At 50.0% G+C, this 10172-nt stretch overlaps 1 protein-coding gene across 1 annotated transcript in view; it reads right to left on the bottom strand.

Moving 5' to 3' along the window:
• Positions 1 to 2755: 2755 nt before the first annotated feature.
• LOC140372516 (collagen alpha-1(XIV) chain) overlaps positions 2756 to 10172 on the bottom strand; it is a gene marked incomplete at its 5' end in the record, with an annotated part of 75196 nt that continues 67779 nt past the window's right edge. Inside the window, 6 exons of the mRNA XM_072459638.1 lie at positions 2756 to 3188; positions 6369 to 6530; positions 6604 to 6681; positions 9783 to 9971; positions 10035 to 10101; positions 10164 to 10172. The exon at positions 10164 to 10172 is cut by the window's right edge and continues 27 nt beyond it. Of these exons, the coding sequence (XP_072315739.1) occupies positions 3160 to 3188; positions 6369 to 6530; positions 6604 to 6681; positions 9783 to 9971; positions 10035 to 10101; positions 10164 to 10172 (534 nt within the window). The remainder of the gene's footprint in view (positions 3189 to 6368; positions 6531 to 6603; positions 6682 to 9782; positions 9972 to 10034; positions 10102 to 10163) is intronic.

Genomic DNA, 10172 nt, shown 5'->3' with positions numbered 1-10172 from the left:
CACGATGAAGCCTCATGATGAAGCCTCGTCACGATGAAGCCTCATGATGAAGCCTCGTCACGATGAAGCCTCATGATGAAGCCTCGTCACGATGAAGCCTCATGATGAAGCCTCGTCACGATGAAGCCTCATGATGAAGCCTCGTCACGATGAAGCCTCATGATGAAGCCTCGTCACGATGAAGCCTCATGATGAAGCCTCGTCACGATGAAGCCTCATGATGAAGCCTCGTCACGATGAAGCCTCATGATGAAGCCACGTCACGATGAAGCCTCATGATGAAGCCTCATCACGATGAAGCCTCATGATGAAGCCACGTCACGATGAAGCCTCATGATGAAGCCTCATCACGATGAAGCCTCATGATGAAGCCACGTCACGATGAAGCCTCATGATGAAGCCACGTCACGATGAAGCCTCATGATGAAGCCTCGTCACGATGAAGCCTCATGATGAAGCCACGTCACGATGAAGCCTCATGATGAAGCCTCGTCACGATGAAGCCTCATGATGAAGCCTCGTCACGATGAAGCCTCATGATGAAGCCTCGTCACGATGAAGCCTCATGATGAAGCCTCGTCACGATGAAGCCTCATGATGAAGCCACGTCACGATGAAGCCTCATGATGAAGCCTCATCACGATGAAGCCTCATGATGAAGCCACGTCACGATGAAGCCTCATGATGAAGCCACGTCACGATGAAGCCTCATGATGAAGCCTCGTCACGATGAAGCCTCATGATGAAGCCTCGTCACGATGAAGCCTCATGATGAAGCCTCGTCACGATGAAGCCTCATGATGAAGCCACGTCACAATGAAGCCTCATGATGAAGCCTCGTCACGATGAAGCCTCATGATGAAGCCACGTCACGATGAAGCCTCATGATGAAGCCTCATCACGATGAAGCCTCATGATGAAGCCTCGTCACGATGAAGCCTCATGATGAAGCCACGTCACGATGAAGCCTCATGATGAAGCCTCATCACGATGAAGCCTCATGATGAAGCCACGTCACGATGAAGCCTCATGATGAAGCCTCGTCACGATGAAGCCTCATGATGAAGCCACGTCACGATGAAGCCTCATGATGAAGCCTCGTCACGATGAAGCCTCATGATGAAGCCTCGTCACGATGAAGCCTCATGATGAAGCCACGTCACGATGAAGCCTCATGATGAAGCCTCATCACGATGAAGCCTCATGATGAAGCCTCGTCACGATGAAGCCTCATGATGAAGCCTCGTCACGATGAAGCCTCATGATGAAGCCACGTCACGATGAAGCCTCATGATGAAGCCTCGTCACGATGAAGCCTCGTCACGATGAAGCCTCGTCACGATGAAGCCTCGTCAAGATGAAGCCTCACGATGAAGCCTCGCCACAATGAAGCCTCGTCACGATGAAGCCTCACGATGAAGCCTCGCCACAATGAAGCCTCGTCACGATGAAGCCTCACGATGAAGCCTCGCCACAATGAAGCCTCGTCACGATGAAGCCTCGTCACGATGAAGCCTCATGATGAAGCCTCGTCATGATGAAACCTCGTCACGATGAAGCCTCGTCAAGATGAAGCCTCGTCACGATGAAGCCTCACGATGAAGCCTCGCCACAATGAAGCATCGTCACGATGAAGCCTCACGATGAAGCCTCGCCACAATGAAGCCTCGTCACGATGAAGCCTCGTCACGATGAAGCCTCACGATGAAGCCTCGCCACAATGAAGCCTCGTCACGATGAAGCCTCGTCAAGATGAAGCCTCGTCAAGATGAAGCCTCACGATGAAACCTCGTCATGATGAAGCCTCATGATGAAGCCTCACGATGAAGCCTCGTCACGATGAAGCCTCGTCACGATGAAGCCTCGTCACGATGAAGCCTCGTCACGATGAAGCCTCGTCACGATGAAGCCTCATGATGAAGCCACGTCACGATGAAGCCTCATGATGAAGCCTCGTCACGATGAAGCCTCATGATGAAGCCTCGTCACGATGAAGCCTCGTCACGATGAAGCCTCGTCACGATGAAGCCTCGTCACGATGAAGCCTCGTGACGATGAAGCCTCGTCACGATGAAGCCTCGTCTTGACGAAGCCTCGTCACGACGAAGCCTCGTCACGATGCAGCCTCGTCTTGATGAAGCCTCGTCTTGATGCCGCCTCGTCTTGATGAAGCCTCGTCTTGATGCAGCCTCGTCTTGATGAAGCCTCGTCTTGATGAAGCCTCGTCTTGATGCAGCCTCGTCTTGATGAAGCCTCGTCTTGATGAAGCCTCGTCTTGATGAAGCCTCGTCACGATGCAGCCTCGTCACGATGAAGCCTCGTCTTGACGAAGCCTCGTCACGACGAAGCCTCGTCACGATGCAGCCTCGTCTTGATGAAGCCTCGTCTTGATGAAGCCTCGTCACGATGCAGCCTCGTCTTGATGAAGCCTCGTCTTGATGAAGCCTCGTCTTGATGCAGCCTCGTCTTGATGAAGCCTCGTCTTGATGAAGCCTCGTCTTGATGCAGCCTCGTCTTGATGAAGCCTCGTCTTGATGAAGCCTCGTCTTGATGAAGCCTCGTCACGATGCAGCCTCGTCTTGATGAAGCCTCGTCTTGATGAAGCCTCGTCTTGATGAAGCCTCGTCACGATGCAGCCTCGTCTTGATGAAGCCTCGTCTTGATGAAGCCTCGTCTTGATGAAGCCTCGTCACGATGCAGCCTCGTCTTGATGAAGCCTCGTCACGATGCAGCCTCGTCTTGATGAAGCCTCGTCTTGATGAAGCCTCGTCACGATGCAGCCTCGTCTTGATGAAGCCTCGTCTTGATGAAGCCTCGTCTTGATGAAGCCTCGTCACGATGCAGCCTCGTCTTGATGAAGCCTCGTCTTGATGAAGCCTCGTCTTGAAGCTTTGTTTCAGACGAGCTTTGAAAAGGGTCAAAAGTAGAAAATGAGAGCTTTAAATAAAACACTTGGTCTGATGTTCAAAACGATAAAAACAGCGAGTCCTTCTGTCCAAGTGTCCCTGATCTCAGGACACAAGTGTCCCTGACCTCAGGACACAAGTGTCCCTGACCTCAGGACACAAGTGTCCCTGACCTCAGGACACAAGTGTCCCTGACCTGACACAAGTGCAACAGCAACACAACCTCTTCTCCTCCTCTCCTCCTCTCTTCTTCTCAGGGCTGGTATCCGTAGTAAGCGTCTTCTAAGGAAAAAGAACAGTTTCATGAAGGACTTTTCCAGAAAAGGTTTATTCTCATTGTCAATGAACATAATTCAGAACAACTTAAAACCACTGCCCTGTCTTTAGCTTTCACCTGCAGCTATACGTGCTATACACATGCTTTACGTGCTATACGTGCTATACGTGCTATACGTGCTATACGTGCTATACGTGCTATACGTGCTATACACGTGCTATACGTGCTATACCTGCTATACGCGCTATACACGTGCTATACCTGCTATACGCGCTATACGTGCTATACGTGCTATACGTGCTATACGTGCTATACGTGCTATACGTGCTATACCTGCTATACGCGCTATACGCGCTATACGTGCTATACGTGCTATACACGTGCTATACACGTGCTATACACGTGCTATACACGTGCTATACGTGCTATACACGTACTATACGTGCTATACGTGCTATACACGTGCTATACGTGCTATACACGTGCTATACGTGCTATATGTGCTATACGTGCTATACGTGCTATACGCGCTATACATGTGCTATACGTGCTATACGTGCTATACGTGCTATACGTGCTATACACGTGCTATACGTGCTATACGTGCTATACCTGCTATACGCGCTATACACGTGCTATACGCGCTATACGCGCTATACGCGCTATACGTGCTATACGTGCTATACGTGCTATACACATGCTATACACGTGCTATACGTGCTATACACGTACTATACGTGCTATACGTGCTATACGTGCTATACACGTGCTATACGTGCTATACACGTACTATACGCGCTATACGCGCTATACGTGCTATACGTGCTATACGTGCTATACACGTACTATACGTGCTATACGTGCTATACCTGCTATACACGTGCTGTACGTGCTATACACGTACTATACGTGCTATACACGTACTATACGTGCTATACGTGCTATACACGTGCTATACGTGCTAAACACGTACTATACGTGCTATACGTGCTATACGCGCTATACACGTGCTATACCTGCTATACGCGCTATACACGTGCTATACCTGCTATACGTGCTATACACGTGCTATACGTGCTATACACGTGCTATACGTGCTATACACGTACTATACGTGCTATACGTGCTATACGCGCTATACACGTGCTATACCTGCTATACGTGCTATACACGTGCTATACGTGCTATACACGTACTATACGCGCTATACACGTGCTATACGCGCTATACGCGCTATACGTGCTATACGTGCTATACACGTGCTATACACGTGCTATACACGTGCTATACACGTGCTATACGTGCTATACACGTACTATACGTGCTATACGTGCTATACACGTGCTATACGTGCTATACACGTGCTATACGTGCTATATGTGCTATACGTGCTATACGTGCTATACGTGCTATACGCGCTATACATGTGCTATACGTGCTATACGTGCTATACGTGCTATACACGTGCTATACGTGCTATACGTGCTATACCTGCTATACGCGCTATACACGTGCTATACGCGCTATACGCGCTATACGCGCTATACGTGCTATACGTGCTATACGTGCTATACACATGCTATACACGTGCTATACGTGCTATACACGTACTATACGTGCTATACGTGCTATACGTGCTATACACGTGCTATACGTGCTATACACGTACTATACGCGCTATACGCGCTATACGTGCTATACGTGCTATACGTGCTATACACGTACTATACGTGCTATACGTGCTATACCTGCTATACACGTGCTGTACGTGCTATACACGTACTATACGTGCTATACACGTACTATACGTGCTATACGTGCTATACACGTGCTATACGTGCTAAACACGTACTATACGTGCTATACGTGCTATACGCGCTATACACGTGCTATACCTGCTATACGCGCTATACACGTGCTATACCTGCTATACGTGCTATACACGTGCTATACGTGCTATACACGTGCTATACGTGCTATACACGTACTATACGTGCTATACGTGCTATACGCGCTATACACGTGCTATACCTGCTATACGTGCTATACACGTGCTATACGTGCTATACACGTACTATACGCGCTATACACGTGCTATACGCGCTATACGCGCTATACGTGCTATACGTGCTATACACGTGCTATACACGTGCTATACACGTGCTATACACGTGCTATACGTGCTATACACGTACTATACGTGCTATACGTGCTATACGTGCTGTACGTGCTATACGTGCTATACACGTGCTATACACGTGCTATACACGTGCTATACACGTGCTATACGTGCTATACACGTACTATACGTGCTATACACGTACTATACGTGCTATACGTGCTATACACGTGCTATACACGTACTATACGTGCTATACACGTACTATACGTGCTATACGTGCTATACACATGCTATACGTGCTATACGTGCTATACGCGCTATACGTGCTATACGTGCTATACACGTACTATACGTGCTATACGTGCTATACGTGCTATACGTGCTATACACGTACTAAACGTGTTATACGTGCTATACACGTACTAAACGTGCTATACGTGCTATACACGTACTATACGTGCTATACGTGCTATACGCGCTATACGTGCTATACGCGCTATACGCGCTATACGTGCTATACGTGCTATACACGTGCTATACACGTACTATACGTGCTATACACGTGCTATACGTGCTATACACGTACTATACGTGCTATACGTGCTATACGCGCTATACGTGCTATACGCGCTATACGTGCTATACGTGCTATACGCGCTATACATGCTATACGTGCTATACACGTACTATACGTGCTATACGTGCTATACGCGCTATACGTGCTATACGTGCTATACGCGCTATACGTGCTATACGTGCTATACACGCGCTATACGCGCTGTATAGCACTATACGCAATATACTTGCTATACGTGCTATATATGCTATAATTTATATATGGTATACTTGCTATATGTGCTATATGTTCTATGCTATACGCTATAGTCGTCCTGTGTCTGTTCATTGCGGTTTATTTACATTCTGAGTGAAACCAATGCTGTCTAATTGAGCGCTGACCTCTGACCTCTGACCTCTGACCCTTCACCTGAGGATTCTGACTCAGAATAAGCTCAGATTGTGAATGAAGCGTTCTCGTCATTGTTTCTCTGCAGCTGTAACTCACCTTGAGTCTGTGCAACTCTGTGACAGCCTCCGCTGCTGTCACAGGCCCCCGGGGGCCCCTGTTCTCCGGAGTGACCCATGGGCCCGGGCACGCCATCGGGGCCCGGCCTGCCCTCATCCCCTTTAGGGCCCGGGACGCCCAGCTTGGACTCTCCTGCAGGACCTGGGGAGAGGACATCGTGACTCTGAGGATCAAAGCAGAGACCTTCTCGCTAAGGGGACATGAACAGCTTTACCTGCAAAGCCTTTGATCCCTGAAGGCCCCTGCACATTGGGCCCTGGATCCCCCTTTGAACCGGGCAGGCCCCGCCTCCCTGCGGAGAGAGCAGACTTTATTACAACTAAATAAAGATTTCAAAATCACAGATGAACCTGTGATTTTAGGGGGAGGAGCCTATTGTTTGAAGTGGGCGAGGAAACCTACACAGACACAGGGAGAACGTGCAAACTCCCCTCTGGCTCAAACCACTGTGCCACGTGTCACACGGAAAGTTCAGTTCGACTGTTTCTGGCTCCGCCCACAGGTGAAAAGACTTAAAGTTTGTTCTGAACTTAAAAGAATAATAAAAGTGTAATTCCTCATGTGTCCAGGAGAGGTCAGTGTAGAAGAAGCTTCACTTTCATCTGGTTCAGTTTCCACTTCATCCAAGAGTCATTGTCAATAAGTGAATTTAGGCGGGAAACTCAGATGTTTATACTGCCTACTATAGGGCAGGGCTTGTTTACAATCAGCCCTTTAATGGACTATTAGTCTCCTCTTTGTCTCTGTGTGTCCCTCACTCGCCCTGAGGACCTGAGGACATCAGAATGTCCTGGTTCTCTGCCTCTCCAGGGCTTCAGTATACCGTTATAAACCACAGGGAGGTTGAATCTTAACCCTCCATTTCTGTTTCAAGAAGGTCTTTCTTTTTGAACAAAACTCCAGTGTCTTCAGTGTCTTCTGTGGACCTGAACTCCAGTGTCTTCTGTGGTCCTGAACTCCAGTGTCTTCTGTGGTCCTGAACTCCAGTGTCTTCTGTGGTCCTGGACTCCAGTGTCTTCTGTGGTCCTGAACTCCAGTGTCTTCTGTGGTCCTGAACTCCAGTGTCTTCTGTGGACCTGAACTCCAGTGTCTTCTGTGGTCCTGAACTCCAGTGTCTTCTGTGGTCCTGAACTCCAGTGTCTTCTGTGGTCCTGAACTCCAGTGTCTTCTGTGGTCCTGAACTCCAGTGTCTTCTGTGGTCCTGAACTCCAGTGTCTTCTGTGGTCCTGAACTCCAGTGTCTTCTGTGGTCCTGAACTCCAGTGTCTTCTGTGGTCCTGAACTCCAGTGTCTTCTGTGGTCCTGAACTCCAGTGTCTTCTGTGGACCTGAACTCCAGTGTCTTCTGTGGTCCTGAACTCCAGTGTCTTCTGTGGACCTGAACTCCAGTGTCTTCTGTGGTCCTGAACTCCAGTGTCTTCTGTGGTCCTGAACTCCAGTGTCTTCTGTGGTCCTGAACTCCAGTGTCTTCTGTGGACCTGAACTCCAGTGTCTTCTGTGGTCCTGAACTCCAGTGTCTTCTGTGGTCCTGAACTCCAGTGTCTTCTGTGGACCTGAACTGTCTTGTGTCTTCTGTGGTCCTGAACTCCAGTGTCTTCTGTGGTCCTGAACTCCAGTGTCTTCTGTGGTCCTGAACTCCAGTGTCTTCTGTGGACCTGAACTCCAGTGTCTTCTGTGGTCCTGAACTCCAGTGTCTTCTGTGGTCCTGAACTCCAGTGTCTTCTGTGGTCCTGAACTCCAGTGTCTTCTGTGGTCCTGAACTCCAGTGTCTTCTGTGGTCCTGAACTCCAGTGTCTTCTGTGGTCCTGAACTCCAGTGTCTTCTGTGGTCCTGAACTCCAGTGTCTTCTGTGGTCCTGAACTCCAGTGTCTTCTGTGGTCCTGAACTGTCTTGTGTCTTAAAGTGTTTCCTGGTTTAAAATAAACAGGGACTTCGTGTTGTCTAAAAATTCTCTGCAGTTTTTCCGACAGGCCAGACACATAAGGGATAGAAACACCCTTCCTTCTCTGTTCTGTTTCCCTTTTGTCCCTTTTGTCCCTTTTGTCCTGCTTCTTGGTTCTCTTCACTCTGTTGAGGGCCCAGGTAGGGTAACCACAGGCTGTCCTCTGAGCTGGTGGACACCTCTTGTCCTCTGAGCTGGTGGACACCTCTTGTCCTCTGAGCTGGTGGACACCTCTTGTCCTCTGAGCTGGTGGACACACCTTGTCCTCTGAGCTGTAATGTCCTGATCACCTCCAGGTGGTGCTGTAGTGGATGATTAGAGCTAAAGAGCAGGTTCTGATCCGTGTGTTTCCTTTAAACTTCTCTCTGGAGCTTCCTCTGATCGTGGAGCAATCAAAGGCCAAGAGGTTCTCCTTAGGGTCTTCTCTTAGGGTCTTCTCTTGTAAACCTGATGTTCAGGTCACAGTGATCTGATCTGAGAAGGTTCAGCTCTTGTTTCTTGATCGTTACAAAAGTATCATCGACGTAGTGAAGCCACAGCTTTGGGGCGGAGCCTGAGAAGGAGGCTAGAGCCTTCTTCTCAAAGTGCTCCATGTACAGGATGACCACAGGATGACCACAGGATGACCACAGGATGACCACAGGATGACCACAGGATGACCACAGAGGGAGAGACATGAATCTGTCTGTGAAAATGTCCCCGGAATTGAAAGTAAGTGGTGTTCAGACAGATGTCCAACAGTTTGCATATGTGTTCAGGTGTCAGTTTGGTCCTGACCTGTAGGTGGTGTCCTCACTGCTGATCCTCACTGCTGCTACTGCCTCAGAGGTCAGAGGTCAGATGCAGGTGAAAAGGACACGACATCATATGAAACCATGAGGTCATCTGGCTCCAGTTGGAGATGTTTCACTTTGTCCACAAAGTGATGTATGTTTTCCACATGATGTACTGAACCACCAATGGGACCGACACAGTCTGTGGACCAGAGGCCGGTCCATCACCTTCTTCTTGTAGCCGCTGGTCGTATCCATGACAACAACTGAACCTTTTTCTACAATTAAAAGAATAACGAGCGACTGTTAGTCCCCCACGCTCACCCCCCACGCTCACCCCCCACGCTCACCCCCCACGCTCACCCCCCACGCTCAGCCCCCACGCTCAGCCCTGCGTGGCTGCAGGTGTTGCTGTGGGCGTGGCTGCAGGTGTTGCTGTGGGCGCGGCTGCAGGTGTTGCTGTGGGCGTGGCTGCAGGTGTTGCTGTGGGCGCGGCTGCAGGTGTTGCTGTGGGCGTGGCTGCAGGTGTTGCTGTGGGCGTGGCTGCAGGTGTTGCTGTGGGCGTGGCTGCAGGTGTTGCTGTGGGCGTGGCTGCAGGTGTTGCTGTGGGCGTGGCTGCAGGTGTTGCTGTGGGCGTGGCTGTGGGCTTGACTGTGGGCGTGGCTGTGGCTGGCTCATACCTTGCTCTCCAGGATACCCCGGTCGGCCTGGTCGGCCCCTGGAGCCCACATTGCCCTGGACCCCTCTGGAGCCCAGGGGGCCCCTGACTCCAGGGATGCCTGGTTCTCCTGGAGGCCCCACCGGATCCTGGAGCGGAGCCGGCTTACGGCTCATGTCGTTTATGAAGAGATCCAGCTTCAGCACCTCCTCTGGAGGAACACAGAGATGAATGACCCAGGTGGAGGTGACAGATGAAGGAGCTGCAGACTCACTGTGCACCATCTGCTCGCACGCCTCCGTCACCAGCTGGTAGATCAGAGCCATGGACTGAGCCTCGCCCTGAAACACAAGCTTCAGTCAGACTCAGAACTGAACCTTCTACGCTCTAAAGTCAAACCTGCCTTTTCTCC

Source organism: Eucyclogobius newberryi, unplaced genomic scaffold, assembly GCF_026437365.1.
Source record: "Eucyclogobius newberryi isolate DKJ021-1_F unplaced genomic scaffold, fEucNew1.0.hap1 SCAF_241, whole genome shotgun sequence".
Classification (NCBI taxonomy): domain Eukaryota; kingdom Metazoa; phylum Chordata; class Actinopteri; order Gobiiformes; family Gobiidae; genus Eucyclogobius; species Eucyclogobius newberryi.
This window is presented reverse-complemented; position numbering and strand designations above follow the sequence as displayed.